A 15,856-nucleotide genomic window follows, 5' to 3' on the forward strand; every position below is an offset into this window, starting at 1 on the left:
TTAAAAAAAAAAAAAAAAAAAAAAAAAAAAAAAAAAAAAAAAAAGGCAAGGTGGGGGAATTTTTTAAAAAAATTTAAAAAAATACATAATTTGTACAGATTTCTAGATTATATAATATTGTATGATTTGTGTTTGAACTGTGAAGATATTTCCTCCACATTAAAGCATTTTTAAATGACTGAAAAATAAATAAATAAACCTTTGTCCTTATTTATTTATTTATTTATTTATTTATTTATTTATTTATTTCTGGGCTGCCCATAATGTGACTGTTTGAATCTAATCTTTATCACTTCATCTGCCACCAATTTATTTGACAACAACTAGTTAATATCTTTACTAAAAATAATAAATAAATAAATAAATAAATAGTATCCTCTCATCTTTTATTCCATTATTAAAATAATTAATTTAAATTTATAGACACATCCATAATTATTTTACAAGGATATAAATTGTATTTATTTTTGTAAAACTTTATAACAAATTTATTTTATTATATGTCACAGGTTGCCACCACTACTATCCCATAGCGTCTGAGCTATTGATTTCACTCCATCATTGGCGTCTGAGCTATTGTTCGAATTTCACAAATATAATTATGTGTGCTCGACGTTCATCGATCTATCAATTATTGATATTGTGGTTTCAAAAGTAATGGAACATTCTCTCATGTAGTATCTACAAAACTCCTTCAATTTGGCCAACCAACGATCAAACATGCTATCATTGTCCAAAGATGCTTCTTTCTCAATCCCGTTTCAATTCAAATAGTCAAGGATTCATATCAAGATTTGGAATTTAGATTCGACATTCGATGACTTTGATATTTCTCTATATCTCCTACAACATGATTACGAGACCATCAAATAGTAAATTGCACGAACTATTATATTATATAAATAGGTGGTTGAATATTATTATTCAGGTGGTTGAATATTATTACTCAAGTGAATATATGATATCATAATCAGGTGAGTTATACTCACCATTCAAGTGGCATTTAAAATTATATAAAAAATCATCTCAAATTAATATTTTATTTTATTTTATATGGTCCATAAAAATAAAAGGTGAATTAATAATATCGATATTAAAATATTATATTTTATGTGGCTTTTAGCTTTTTTGAGTGTGAGATATTATTGTTTTCGGTCAATTTCGTCGAGCAATAAATGAAAACATGTCGGTAGCCAAAAGCCAACTGGGCCCCACTTCTCAATTTTTCGTATTTTTTATTATTATTATTTTGGGAAAATGAATTTTCAAAATATCCTATAATTTTTTTTGTTCATTTTGGAGAAAATAATATCTTATACTTTTTGTATCCAGTCTGAATTTGAACCGTTTGATCTTTAGAAACTGATACACTAACGGCTAGGATTACATAATTTATTAATTAAAAAAAATTATTTTTTTGCGTCAAAATAAATTTATTTTTACTAAATTAATAAAAATACGTATTTTTGATGTTAAAAGTTTCAATAATACTCGGACTTTCAAATAAAAATCTAAACTTTTCTTCTAGTNCATTTTAACGATCAACTTCTCCCATAATGATATCTATGCTACCTAGTATTGTCATAATATCAGCCAATTTCATTCTTTTAACTAACTGAGGAAGAATTTGCAAATTGATAAAACCCGGCGGGCGAATTTTCCATCTCCAAGGAAAACCACCCTGATCCCCTATCAAAAAAATGCCCAATTCCCCTTTTGGGGCTTCGACTCTCACATAAAGTTCTTGTTTCGCCAATTCAAAAGTTGGCGAAGGTTTTTTACTAATGAATCGATAGTCAAAGTCATTCCATTCCGGAGACTGTCCTCGATCAAAAGATCGTATTTCTAAATTTTCATAAGGTCCCCCTGGAATTCCTTCCAAAGCTTGTTGAATAATTTTTATGGATTCCGTCATCTCACCAAGTCTGACTAAATAACGAGCTAATGAATCTCCTTCTTTTTGCCTTATGGATTCCGTCATCTCACCAAGTCTGACTAAATAACGAGCTAATGAATCTCCTTCTTTTTGCCACTGAACCACTGAATATTTTTACTAGAAATACCCTTCTAACTTTTAATATTGTTTCAAAAATAACAAAGAAAATGAAAAAAGAAAAAAAAATGGTGAGTAATAGTGTTTTTATTTACTAATAAAAACGGTCGCACATAATTTCCCATTTATATTCACGATCATATATTTATAGCACTTCCCATATTTTTTTTATTACCGTGAATTTGGATGTTAAAATTACTTAAAATACGAATTATTGTTTTCTTTTCTTCATCAAATTTAAATAATAAATTTATTTTATTACTTATAATAATAATAATAAGAAGAAACCTTGAATGATCTATTAAGAAGGATAAGGTTAAGAGTTTTACTTATATTGTATATTGTTTTTTATTATTATCAATATTAATAATTAACCATTAGATGTATTAAATATATATTAAAGAGAGTATTTAACTTTAATTAATTCAGAATGCGTGCATCACTCAACCACATTCGTTGAAATTTGTTTGGATATTCCCTTACACGTTTATACGTGTGAACCATTTCTAAATTTTATGTATTTTATTAATAAGTGTGTTTAAGGTTTAGGGTTTAGGGTTTAAATTTAATAAAAATAGGCCTCTAATTTTATAATTTTATATTTAATCGGTGGGTTGAATACAAATATATGTAATATTTAATAGATTTTTGTTAAAAAAATGTTCAAGATTATTTAATTTAATATATAAAATTAAAATGTATGCCTAACCAAATTCTAAACTTTTAACCCATTTTTTTTTTAATTTAAAGACTAAACTAAATAGATATAAAATTGAAAATTTAAAACTATTTTTTTTTTAAATGTTAGCATTTAATTAAAATTATTATTTTTAAAAGGATATAAGACAATGGCTAGTGGATTTGCCTTCTTTCTCGGTTAATGTTTGGTTTGAATTGGGTATGAATATAAATATATAAAGTATGATTTTGTTTTTGAATTTTAAATAATCAAAATAAATAAAAAACTAGAAAAAGTGTTGAAAATCTGAGTTTTTTTTTTTTTTTTTTAATCTCAAATTTGATTTGATTTGGTGAGTAGATATTAAATATTCAAGAGCTCAAAGGTCTGAAATATTATATATATGCATTATAATTAATATTTAAAAATGAAGCATTAAATTTATTATAAACTTTCATGAATTTTTTATTTTTTAAGTACTTAAATTAAATATAAACGATAATAATAATAATTTTTTTTATAAAGTATCTAAGATAATATAAATTTATTGGTTAAAATTTATGAAATCTAATAATTTATTGACATAAATAAGTAATTATTTAGAAATAATTTCATCACTGTTCATATCTCACGTGCAAAAAATGCACCTACAGGATCGTATTTAAAGTCCATGTTGAATTAATTTCTTAAATTACATAAATAATCATTTTTTAATTTTATAAAATTATTTGTTAAGCTAAATAATATATGGATGAATAATTGGTCATTTATACTTTTCAATAGTTTATCAATTGGTCATTTATGTCGTTTCAAATTTGATAAACATGTCAAAATAATAACCGATAAATACAAACCTAAAATTAATACATTCGACCATTCGAATAATAATAAGAATAAACAAATTTGGTTTCATTTGATATTTAAATTTTTAATTTTATAATGAGTTCTTTAATTTAGTCAAATTTATTTGTGAATTTCATAAAAGCTTTTAATTTTGTGCACGAATTAAAAAAGTTTAGAAACAAATTTTAAAAAGTTGAAAAAAATAGTGAAATTAAATTTGTAATTTAAGAATTAAAAAAAAATACAGTAAAAAGTTCAAACCGTTTTATAATTTTAAAGAAAAAAAGAAAAAAAACCAAAAACAAAATTTAGTTCCTATTTTACCCTTCCCACCCATTAAATCCCAGTCACCTTTCAATCATCCTCTGGGACCATCCTTTATTAACGCGTCTGACAGAGCAGCACCTTCTTCAGAGACACCATCTTCACTCCTTTCCGAATCATTGTTCCCAACAATGGACGCCATTTCTTCCCCTTTCCTCTCTGGAGGAAACCTCCTCCTCTCTCCGCCGACCTCCAAGTACAGGACCGCCGTTTCGACCGCCATATGCTCTGTACTCACCGAAGAAACCCCAAGAACCGTTAAAAAACCCGCCTCCCGACCAGATGCTGATTTTCCATCGCCGTCTTTGTCCCAGCGAGCTACTCACCCTCCGGCAGTGGCGAAGGGCTCTTCCACCAGACGTGTCGAGCCATCTGTACCGGCGAGCATCTTCAATGCCTTTGACGACTTGATCAACAACTTCATAAACCCGCCGGCGAATCCGTCGACGGATCCACGATACGTCCTTGCTGACAACTTCGCTCCCGTCGACGAGCTTCCACCGACGGAGTGTGAAGTCATTCAAGGTTCGTTGCCTTCATCTCTCAATGGTGCGTATATTCGTAACGGCCCGAACCCTCAATACCTTCCCCGTGGGCCCTACCACTTGTTCGACGGCGATGGCATGCTTCACTCTCTTCGAATCTCCAACGGCCGTGCCGTTCTGTGCAGCCGTTATGTGAAAACGTACAAGTACACTTTGGAGCGTGACGCTGGACATCCTGTTATCCCCAATGTATTCTCCGGCTTCAATGGCCTCATCGCCTCTGCCGCTCGCGGCGCCGTTACCGCCGGTCGGATGTTTACCGGCCAATTTAATCCGGCAAACGGGATTGGTCTTGCAAACACTAGTTTGGCTTTCTTCGGTGATCGTCTTTACGCCCTAGGTGAGTCCGATTTACCGTATCCGATTCGATTGACTCCGAACGGCGACATTGAAACTCTCGGCCGCCATGATTTTGACGGAAAGCTTTCTATGAGTATGACTGCTCATCCAAAAATCGATTACGATACGGGTGAGGCATTTGCGTTTCGGTATGGTCCTCTGCCTCCGTTCTTAACCTTCTTTCGATTCGACAAGAACGGAGCCAAACAGCCCGATGTGCCGATATTTTCGATGAATCGACCTTCGTTCCTGCACGATTTTGCAATTACTAAAAAGTACGCTGTATTTACAGAGATTCAGATCGGATTTAACCCTATGCAAATGATAGTAGAAGGACGCTCTCCAGTTGGAGCAGATCCTTCAAAAATTTCAAGAATAGGACTAATTCCACGATACGCTAACGACGAATCGAAGATGAAGTGGTTTGATGTACCTGGAGTTAACCTGGTTCACGCCATTAACGCTTGGGATGAAGAAGACGCTGTGATTCTGGTGGCGCCGAACATTCTTTCCGTCGAACACACGATGGAGAGGATGGATCTGGTTCACGCCTTAGTGGAGAAAATCAGAATCGACCTAAAAACAGGGATAATAACGCGGCGGCCGTTGTCGACCAGAAACCTAGACTTCGGAGTGATAAATCCGGTATACGTTGGGAAGAAGAATAGGTTCGTTTACGCCGGCGTTGGAGATCCGATGCCGAAGATTTCGGGAGTTGTGAAGCTCGACGTGTCTCAGGAAGAACGCCGAGACTGTATCGTCGCGACTAGGCTTTTCGGACCTAATTACTACGGCGGCGAGCCGTTTTTCGTGCCGAGGGAAAGGGAAAGTTCCGACGAAACGGCGGCGGAGGAGGACGACGGATATGTCGTCTCGTACGTCCACGATGAAAACTCGGGCGACTCAAGGTTCGTAGTCATGGACGCAAAGTCCCCGGAACTCGAGATTATCGCCACCGTGAAGCTGCCGCGGCGTGTCCCTTACGGCTTTCACGGCTTGTTTGTGAAAGAAAGTGACCTCTCTAAGCTATAAAACGGAAGATATCTGAATAGATAAACACACGAAATTTTAGGCCGAACCGGACTTTCGAACCAGACCGCTCGAGCCGGTTCTCCCTTGTTTTATACATTTAAAAAAATTGAAAAAAAGGTACTAATAAACCATATGCTCGACCCATGTTGATTTGAAGTATATATATTTTTAGACTAATTACCAAGAAAAATAATATATATGTATACACACATTATAATAATATAACATTAGTTGTATTTAAATATTTGGAGTTTAAGTCTCGAAATACATTAAATAATCATGATATGTTGGTGACACCAATTTAACCATTTCAAATCATAATTAATATATAAAATCATTCCTCGAACAAAAATTAATATATAATGATCAACTCCGCTCCACAAATTTTGTTTTGATTCATTAATCTCATTTCATGCATGTCTGTTGAGCAAAGTCTATAAATAAAATGATTAGAGACGTTCATTTAATTTGTAGGAGAGGATGGAGAGAAAAACATGAACAATCCTCGCCCCGCCTCAACTTTATATATATATATATATAAATATAAATATAAATATATTCTCAGGAAAAATGTCCACCCATAACCCAACAGATAAAATACATTACATAATCCATTTTAGGGATAGGCGACATATCCCTTCAATGACTTTGGCACTAAACGTTTTAAAAAGAGTACTATCAGGTTGAGTAAATTCAATAATAGACACTTGTTGATGTTGACATTCGAGCCTTCCTCCTCATTTCAAAGTCTGGTCGTGGATATCTTAGTGAGCCATTCAAGAATCCTTTCCAATGTGCAGGGTTCAAAAAAGAGAGGGCCAATATATGCATATATCTACTTCTCGTGTAAAATTGAACCCTTCAGATACACAAAGAATTCCTAAATTGAATTCATGAACGAACTCTACGCAACCTTCCATATATTTTCTATTCAAGAGTCGGAAACTAATTGGGGGAGGGGGCAAATTAGTCAACCTACCAAAATTTCTGAAGTCTGCTAGATCTTCTAAACCTTCACCATGTGTGTGTTTCATCAGCCAACGAGGAAGAAAGGTCCTCTTGAGATTGCCATTTGCTTGATCTTCTAAACCTTCAACATGCTGTGTGTTTCATCAAGTCCTCTTGATGCTGCCATCTTCTACAGTTTGAGGTCTGCTTCTAAACCTTCCCCGTGTATGTTTCAGCCAACGTTGAAGAGAGATCCTCTCGAGATTGCGATCGTCTACTTTGAAGGTGCATCTGACTCCGGTGTGGGGTCCAGAAGGAACCGACGCTGTTGTTGTCGAACTGCATTTGGCCAAGGCTATTTGAAGAGTAACTATGCGAAACCCCACTACTGGTCGATCGGTGCAATGACGACTCCATAAGTTGAATGCCACTGCTGCTGCCAAAGCCATGTCCTAAGCCAAAGGGTCTTTCTTCAGAACCTTTAGCTGTTGGGCTTAGTGGCATCTTGACTCTGCCATCACCTGTTGCACCGTGGTTCACATTGCATTCATAGTTTATACCAAAAAAAAGGCTATAAAGAAGCCATCTTACAGAAAAAGCAACCATGATAACAAGACTATAAGTGACATGGTATCATTAAAGAGGGGCAACAAATGTGCATCTTCTACTTTTTGCACAAAACTAACATTTCAAAACGAAGCAGACAGTGCATTCAAAAGGGCGAAGCTCCATAAAAATGTAGATTATGTAACGGCCTAAGTCCACTACTAGCAAATATTGTCCTCTTTGGACTTTCCTTTTCGGGCTACCTTCAAGGTTTTTAAAATGCGTCTGCTAGAAAGAGGTTTCCACACCCTTATAAATGGTGTTTCGTTCTCCTCTCCAACTGATGTAGGATCTCACAATCTACCTCCCTTGGGGCCCAACGTCCTCGCTGGGTGAAATCCCACATCGATTGGGGAGGAGAACGAAACACCCTTTGTAAGGGTGTGAAAACCTTTCCCTAGTAGACGTGTTTTAAAAACCTCGAGGGGAAGCCTAAAAGGAAAAACCCAAAGAAAACACAATATCTGCTAGTGGTGGGCTTGGGCCGTTACAGATAATATATGTTGATCCAAAGAAAACTTTACCATTTAGGAAGGCAAGTGCTAACAGAAGATCACAATCACGTTAACAAAGCACAAGTAGCCTATTGAAATCATAAGATAGAACTGTCACCATAAGCATTCAGGCTATCTGATCAAAGATTGACTCAACACATTCACGTTGCGCATGCGACTAGGATATTTCATGACAGAGAAGCTCAACAAGAAGATTAATAAATGTAAATATCAGCAAAGTCGAGATATTGAATGTAGAAACTTACCAGCATTCATTGGACTCCACCGCTGTAACCGAAAAGGAGAAGGAATGTTTAAAACAGACGTGGTGGAGACAGCATTATGCCTGAAAATTGGGAGGTATTGTCTGCGGAAAAATCTAGGTATTGCACTTCCTACACAGGATAATGCAAGCAGGAAAAACAATGATGTGAACACAATGACTATAAGAACTAGAGGATCTATCTTCAGTTTAAAAATTTCATAACCACGGAGCTCTAGCCTGGTTGTCGTAATTGTAAATGCCTTCCCAGCCTCCAGCAGCGAGACCCCAAGTGTCCAAGTCGTACTCCCAGAACCGATAACAATTTGTTTATCGGTAATATGCAACCCTTCTCTAAGGAGTGAGACTATGTACGGCGCTCTAAAGCAGTATTGATCAATAAAGGGCTGTGGAGCAACACTAGCCAGAGCAACTTCCCAAGGTTTCTCACAAAATTTGTGACCCCTTTCTAATACATCATCAAGTGTAACCTCTGAAGTCAGATTGAAGAATCGAAATACCACAAAGAAACCGGAAATGGCATAAAAATTTCCATATGGGGAAGGGTAGTCATTACTTATAGCACAAGGTTGCACATCACAATCAACTCCAGCACTTGTATTTGACCACTCGGAAAAATTCACAGCAGCTTTAGCAAGTGCAGAACATTCTTCCCAATTCGGTGCACCGATCAGTCTTAGAGAAATCCCAGAATTTCCTTCTCTGCCCAATAATTTTCCACACTGGTTACAGGTATACTGCTCGTTGTACCCAGAATGCAGGCAAGGGTGGTTAAGTTTAAATTTTCCATTAGACAAGTCCAGTTTCTCGCGTTCTTCGATCCTTCTTAGTAGGTGGACGACAGATTTCCCAAATGCATCATTTAAACCATAGCCAGTAAGAGAATAGGCATTAAGATGATAATCCACATTTCCAATTTTAATGTTCAAACTAGACTCGTTTTGCTCCTTGCTTTCAAAAGTAACTTGCAAAGAAGAACCACCCAAGTCGAGTGCCCCGTATGTTGGTTCCCTTGGTGTAGCCCCCAACACTTGTTTCTGATAGTTAAGGGCTATCCAGCCATAGTAAGCCTCTTCTGTACCTGAAATGGTCTTAACCCACTCTCTCTGGCAAAGAAAACGCGAACTCTTTAATATAGACCAGGCATTGTCCAGAAGCCATTTCGAATTTGCCGGGGGTAGTCTTCTAACTCCAGCAGTCGCATAAAGGAAAAGAGAGGTGCTTTCATGGGCACGCTTCGGTATCTGCTTCTCAGCCCACTGAAGCAGAGGTTTAATAGCTTTCCTCAAACCAGTTATATTACGAACCAACTTATCAAGACCAGGTTCTGTTTCCATTCGATCATAAGCCCGACCGCTCTGAGACTTCAATTTCTTCTTTTGTCCTGTATATGATCTAATGGCAATGGGAAGCGCTCCATTTTTCTTATAATTAACACTTGCTTGATATACATAAGCTCGAGTGCCAGTACTTCCACAGTCAAGCACCACATAGTATCTAGGCGTTCCTTGAGACCAATATGAATAAATATACATAGAAACCGTATAGATTAGAACAAAAAAGAGCAATAGACTCAGAAAAAGAACAATTGTCCGAACCCACTTCTTGCTCAACCACCAGAAGAAGCCTCCAGGCAATGTCTTCTCTTTTGAGAAACTAGAGGCGGCATTCTCTCGTTGGAGTGATCTATAATCAGGAGCAGCATTGTCAAGTCCATGATTTCCCTCTTCGAGATCAAGCCTACGGTAAGTAGAGAGATCCTGGAGCGACGATGAAAGCCTTAGACTGTTCTTAAGCGCAGGACTAGCAAATCCGGCAAGAATAGGAGAAGAAGAAGCGATCAAGGGAGGTGAAGATCCAGGCGACGAAGACGACTTATACGCATCTGCAGAAGACTGGCGACCCGACAAACGAGTGGTTGCAGACGAGATGATATCCCTAAATCTCCCAAACATCATTTTTCTCTGATTCAACACAAGACTTCAAAAATTCCTCAGACGCTCACCAAAATCCATCATCATAACAACTGAATTTCGTAATTCTAGATCACAGTGATCCCCAAACTCGCGATTTCTCCCAAAACCACAGTAGAGAGAGAGAATGAGAGAATGAGGGATTTTCAAATTGAAGTCCGTTAGCAGATTGACAAGAGGGATGGATTAACATACATGGAAAGAAATAAATGATCGGAAAGAAGAGCAGTGGACAATATCAATGGCGGAATGAGAATTCAATGGTGAAATACGATAAAATTAGGATTAAGACTGACCTGAAAGAGGCGATTAGCAATAAAATTACATAAGAAATTGAGAAATCAGAGTTTCTCCTTCCTCTTCGCCGCTTTCTGGTCTCAATCGCATCAGATGATCCGATTCAGATCCAACTTCACCGACAAGCTACTCCTCTAGCAAGTCCAACCGAACCAAAGCCCTCTTCCCCTTTCTCTCTTAGAAAAATTCAATATTTTCCTCTTAAAATTCTTTCCGTTACCAATTTTTATTCTCGATGAAACTAAAATTCAATATATATTATATACGTAATTTATATGAATTTATTATTTTAAAATTCGAATTTTAAATCTCTCTAGGATTAATTATTTAAATTCCTTTGGAATAAAAAATATTCATTTTATCTTTTATTTATTGAGTTCAAATAATATACACAAAACCGATGGAAAAAGTTTATTAAAAAAAAAACATATATGTGAATTAATGGTAGTAATTGTAATAATTGTCGTGGCATTTTAGTCTTTTTCACATTAGGTTTGAGCCTGATGCAATTTGTTTTGGGTTGCCACGTTTGTTATTATTTGGGCCACTTTGCAACCTTAGTCAGTAGCCCATATTTTTAGCTCTACATTTCATTTTATACTAAACTACAATAAATAAATAAATAAATAAATATATATATAGCGACCGTTTTGAGATGAGCGTGTTAGACAACTTCATTTGAAATGGGTTTTTTAAGAAAAATATTGGACGACACGGGTGTGCCGGTATTGCATCCCAACCTACGTGTTTGAGATTGAATTATACACTTGTTATCCAATACGATATCCGTAAATGACATGGGCATAGGAGGGTCAATGTCTTGATAGAACTTGGATGAATGGATGTTCGGGATATCCCAACGAGAGCGACACGTGGGTCTGTTGAATTAATGGTAGTAATTGTAATAATTGTCTTGGCATTTTAGTCTTTTCACCTTAGGTTTGAGCCTGATGCAATTTGTTTTGGGTTGCCACGTTTGTTATTCTTTGGGCCACTTTGCAACCTTAGCCAGTAGCCCATATTTTTAGTTCCACATTTCATTCTATGCCAACAGCGACCTCCTCTCAAATGGGTTTTTAAGGACACTCAGTGACGTGACGTGGGTATGCCAATATTGCACCCTGACCTATGTATTGGAGGTTGAATTATATACTTGCTATTTGGTACGGTATTCATAAATGACACGGGCACATGAAGGTTAATGTCTCAATAGAACCCAGATGAATGGATATTCAAGATGTCCCAACCAGATGAATGACACGTAGGCTCATTCTCGATGGCATGACCAAGTGAGTTACGATGACCAACAACATCCCAAGACTTGGAATGGCGTCAAGACATATGGGTCATTTTGATTAGAAACCAAGATGACAAGATGAGATGTAACGTTGCATTAAGAGACCTTAGCTTCGAGTAGAGACAGGATCGAGACGAATGACTTAGCTTAGTGTAGAGGCAAGTCTATTATGTCGCAGACAATTAAACATGCACGCGTAGGCGGCTTGTGTGGTCGAACATATACATAGTTTTGATCAAGTTAGCTATACTTGAATTGATAGTCGGGTGGATCGAAGAAGATGAAAACTCTTCCAAATCTGCCCTTATTGGCTTCCAATGATGATACAAGAGAGTCATAGAAAGAGAAACCAAGAACAAATTACAAAACATACAAAGCCATACCCCAAAAAACAAAAACTCTCTTTAATTCTTCATCTCAATCTCACCCTATGAAGAGCCAAGAAAGCAACCAGCCGATACCCAACCAGCATGAGCGCCATAATACAAACATCAACCCAAAGCCGGTCCAACCCGACCGACTTAACCGCCGGAAAATCTGCCACCCGACAAAACTCCCCTTTCCCACACTCATAAACGTCGTCGTTTTTGTACTGTACACCCAACAGAAGCTTGTAGCAATAGAAGCTATAGCTGAGATACTTAAGCCACACAATGAACGGAGGAATTTGTTGAATGTAGTAGCCGCCAGCGATGAGGAAGACGAGCGTCGTGACGGAGGCGAGCGTCGTGGCTTGCTTGACATCCATGAGAATGGCACCGAATGCCAAGCCGAGGCTCTGCGAGACAAGGACGCTATAGAGGACGACGAGGAGGGAGAGGAGGAAGGTGGGAGGGTGAGGGTTGAGGCCACCCATGAAGTAGATTATGAAAACGAAGGCGGTCGGGAGAGCGAGTTCTAAAGGAAGGTCACCAATGGTTCTTGCGAGGAAGTAGGAGGAGAGACGGTACATGCCGGAGGATCGCTCTTTGATTAGCATGGTGCGTTCTTGTGGGAAGGTGAATACGGCGTTGTATAGCGGGTAGAAGCCCCAGAAGACGGAGAAGAAGAACAACAATGCTATCTGAAACATCAAACATAGAACATCAGACATTCTTGTCTTGTTTCGTAGAGATCTCTAAGAAGAAAATAAGGAAAAAGAAAGAGATTCTTACACGATCTTCGATGTGGGATGTCGGAGTGTGCCACCAAAGGAGTCCACCAAGAATGGCTACACTTATGACTTGAAAGATCCTTAGCTTGTTGAAGGCGTCATACCTTCTCTCCTTTAGCCCTCTTTGCAATAGCACTCTGAATTGATACCACCAGCTCGTGCACCACTCTTCTCTTGATCTCCTCTCTCTCTCTACACCCACATTATGATCATCATCATTAGTGAGATCTCTGTTCTAATATAAAAGATCGAAATCTTTTTCGTTCTATCGACTTTTAAAATCTGTTTGAAATGACTTTTTTAAATTTGAGATCTCGCACCAGTTGGAGAAAAGAACGAAACATTTTTTATAATGATGTGGACACTTCTTCCTACTAAATCCGTTTTAAAAACTTGAGAGGAAGCCCATAAGGGAAAGTTCAAAAACAACAATAATTACTAGTGGTGAGCTTGAACCATTACACAAGTACTTAAAATACGGGTTTTGAAAACCAATTAAAGAGATATTATTGCAAGCAAGAAGCTTAAATGATTGGTAAAAGGGTCATGAGAGAAAGAGAGTGAGCTGACTTGAGGCATCTTTTGCATAGTTGGTGAAGTTATTAGCATCCAAACTACAAAGATCATCCTTCAATGCGGAGGAAATGTTCTTATCATAAGCTGAAATTAGGACTTCTTTCACACCCTTTTGTTCTTGTTCCATGTTCTCTCCTCCGTCGTTTGTATATTTCGAATCAGGGCCGATTCCTGTTATAAACCATTCAGTAAATAAAACATCAATTACCATTTTAAAAGTCGAAATTTGATTTCTGAGTTGAATTCGAAAAATAATAATAATAGTAATAATAATATAGGGCGATTATTAATATTTAGTAGATAAAACATCAATTAACATTTTAAAGATCAAAATTTAATTTTTGGGTTGAATCCGAAAAATAAAATAACATGGGGCCCATTTAAAAAATGAGGGAAAAAAAAGTTTAAAGCATCAAAATGTGTAGTAGTAGGCCAAGTGATTATAAATGGTCTACACATGATTCAATATTATAAAGGGAAAAAAAGGACAAAGAAATTCATGTTTTTTTTCTTTTTTTTTTCCTTTATGAGAAAAATACCCAAATTAAGGAAAAAAAAATTTAAATACCATTTGCAAGATCGAGAAGGAGATCGGCTGGATTGATGGTAATGGAGGTAGAGAATCCAATGGAGGAGAAATAATTCATGGCGGTTGAAGCTGCGCCGTAATAAATTGGGCTGCCTTCAGACAGCAAAACAACCTTATCAAACATGTGGTAAAGGCGGCTGGACGGCTGATGAATTGTCGTGACAACGGTCCGACCACCGGCGGCGAGGCGTTTAACGGTGGTGATAATTCTCATGGCGGTTGTGGAGTCCAACCCGGAGGTGGGTTCGTCGAGCAAAAGCAAGCTAGGGTTAATCAGCATCTCTTGACCGATACTGACTCTTTTTTTCTCTCCGCCGGAGATTCCTCGGAAAAGTGGGCCGCCGATCATGCTGTTGCGGCAGCGAGTGAGACCCAACTCGGAGATGACTCGCTCAACGGCTTGGGCTTTTTCGTCGGCAGTAAGAGAGGAGGGAAGGCGGAGGAGGGCGGTGAAGAGAAGGGTTTCGGCGACGGTTAAATGAGGGTATAAAACGTCGTCTTGGGCGACGAAGCCGGTCCGGCGCTTGGTAGCGCCGGAAAATGGGTGGCCATTATAAGTGATTTTTCCGGAGAGTTTGCCGGAGAGACGGCCGCCAAGTGCAGTCAAAAGGGTGGTTTTTCCACTGCCGGAAGGGCCAAGCATGGCGAGTATTTCGCCGGGGAAAACAACTCCACTTATTCCGTTTAGAATGGTTTTTTCTCTAGTGCCACCCCATGAACCGCCACCGCCGCAGCAGCCGCCACCGCCGCCGCCGCCGCCGCCGCCTTTCCCTTCTAATTTCACTTTGTAAACAACTTCTTCAAACTGTAAAAATCCAAATTTCCCAAATGGGTTCTCTCATAAATCAAAAAAATAATAAATTGAACAAAAAAAATGCAAAATTTGAAGAGAGAGAGAGAGAGAAAGAGAGGAGAGAGAAAGAAAGGGACCTTGAGAGTAACAGTGAGGAGGGGAAGCTGGTGGAGATTATTATTATTATTGAGGTTATTGTGAGGGTAGGCAAGAACGGCGTCGTTCTGAGGGTCAGCCATATCCATGAGAGAGAAAGAACAAAAGAGTTAATATGGCTGAAGAAAGTGGGAGAGATGAAGGAAATATATAGGGAGGGAAAGAGAGAGAAGTGAGCTTTCTTTTCTTTCTCTCTCCTCCTCATGGGACTCCACCATCTTTGCTTTCCCTTCTCTTTTCTCTTAGTTTATTCTCACACTTGCTTTCTTCGCCATTCTTTATATTACCTACTTAGTGTCGAGACGTTTGATCATACCGACATTCTTTTACATCTCATGTTCATCGCTTTCATACACAATCTTGCTAGAAAATCGTTTTAGAGACAAGATTAGTATCAAAGATACCCAATAAGAAAGTACGGAAGCGACGAGCAGGAGGATGAAGAAGTTAGTCATGGGGTAGCTCGGAAAGTTTCTAGGGTTATTGGTGTTGAATTTGGATTATGAATCCTGATCCAAACCGTGGGTAGACATTTGATCATCCCGACATTCTTTTACATCCCCTTTTCGCCGCTTTCATGCACAGTCTTGCTAGAAAATCGTTTTAGAGACAAGGTTAGTATCAAAGATACCCAGTAAGAAAATACGAAAGTGACGTGCAAGAGGATGAAGAAGTCATTCATGGGGTAGCTCGGAGAATTTCTAGGGTTATTGGTGTTGAATTCAGATTCTAAATCCCGATACAAATCGTGGATACGAGACATTATACGTAACCCTTCCCAATGAGATGGGAAATTAGTAACCCCTAGTTTGGCCCTGATTCTTTATGAATCAAGGCTCACCCTCGCATGATCATAACCCTTTGTTCTGACCATCC

At 37.8% G+C, this 15,856-nt stretch overlaps 3 protein-coding genes across 3 annotated transcripts; 1 reads left to right on the plus strand and 2 right to left on the minus strand.

The window, feature by feature from the left end:
* The first annotated feature begins 3,945 nt into the window (after positions 1-3,945).
* LOC111483168 (probable carotenoid cleavage dioxygenase 4, chloroplastic) lies at positions 3,946-6,035 on the plus strand. The gene has a single exon (XM_023129321.1). The coding sequence runs from the start codon at positions 4,031-4,033 to the stop codon at positions 5,813-5,815; it is 1,785 nt and encodes a 594-aa protein (XP_022985089.1). The 5' UTR covers positions 3,946-4,030; the 3' UTR covers positions 5,816-6,035.
* Positions 6,036-6,621: 586 nt separating this feature from the next.
* LOC111483167 (probable apyrase 7) lies at positions 6,622-10,645 on the minus strand. Its single transcript, XM_023129320.1, has 2 exons — positions 8,130-10,645; positions 6,622-7,284 (listed from the first exon to the last, which is right to left on the minus strand). The coding sequence occupies exons 1-2, from the start codon at positions 10,102-10,104 to the stop codon at positions 6,974-6,976; spliced, it is 2,286 nt and encodes a 761-aa protein (XP_022985088.1). The 5' UTR covers positions 10,105-10,645; the 3' UTR covers positions 6,622-6,973.
* A 1,297-nt stretch (positions 10,646-11,942) lies between these two features.
* LOC111483103 (ABC transporter G family member 14-like) lies at positions 11,943-15,107 on the minus strand. Its single transcript, XM_023129241.1, has 5 exons — positions 14,962-15,107; positions 14,011-14,836; positions 13,437-13,613; positions 12,868-13,058; positions 11,943-12,776 (listed from the first exon to the last, which is right to left on the minus strand). Exons 1-5 carry the CDS (start codon positions 15,067-15,069, stop codon positions 12,126-12,128), a joined length of 1,953 nt encoding a protein of 650 aa, XP_022985009.1. The 5' UTR covers positions 15,070-15,107; the 3' UTR covers positions 11,943-12,125.
* Positions 15,108-15,856: the final 749 nt, after the last annotated feature.

The sequence above is a fragment of the Cucurbita maxima genome, unplaced genomic scaffold (genome assembly GCF_002738345.1).
Source record: "Cucurbita maxima cultivar Rimu unplaced genomic scaffold, Cmax_1.0 Cma_Scf00008, whole genome shotgun sequence".
Lineage (NCBI taxonomy): Eukaryota > Viridiplantae > Streptophyta > Magnoliopsida > Cucurbitales > Cucurbitaceae > Cucurbita > Cucurbita maxima.

Excerpts from the sequence above, each read along its gene's own strand:
- LOC111483167 (XM_023129320.1), bottom strand. The coding sequence starts at position 10,104 with ATGATGTTTGGGAGATTTAGGGATATCATCTCGTCTGCAACCACTCGT. Across the intron at positions 7,285-8,129 it reads GTGGAGTCCAATGAATGCTG|GTGATGGCAGAGTCAAGATG; the intron begins GTAAGTTTCTAC and ends ACGGTGCAACAG.
- LOC111483168 (XM_023129321.1), top strand. The coding sequence starts at position 4,031 with ATGGACGCCATTTCTTCCCCTTTCCTCTCTGGAGGAAACCTCCTCCTC.
- LOC111483103 (XM_023129241.1), bottom strand. The coding sequence starts at position 15,069 with ATGGATATGGCTGACCCTCAGAACGACGCCGTTCTTGCCTACCCTCAC. Across the intron at positions 13,614-14,010 it reads CCTTCTCGATCTTGCAAATG|GAATCGGCCCTGATTCGAAA; the intron begins GTATTTAAATTT and ends GGTTTATAACAG. Across the intron at positions 12,777-12,867 it reads CATCCCACATCGAAGATCGT|ATAGCATTGTTGTTCTTCTT; the intron begins GTAAGAATCTCT and ends TTGATGTTTCAG.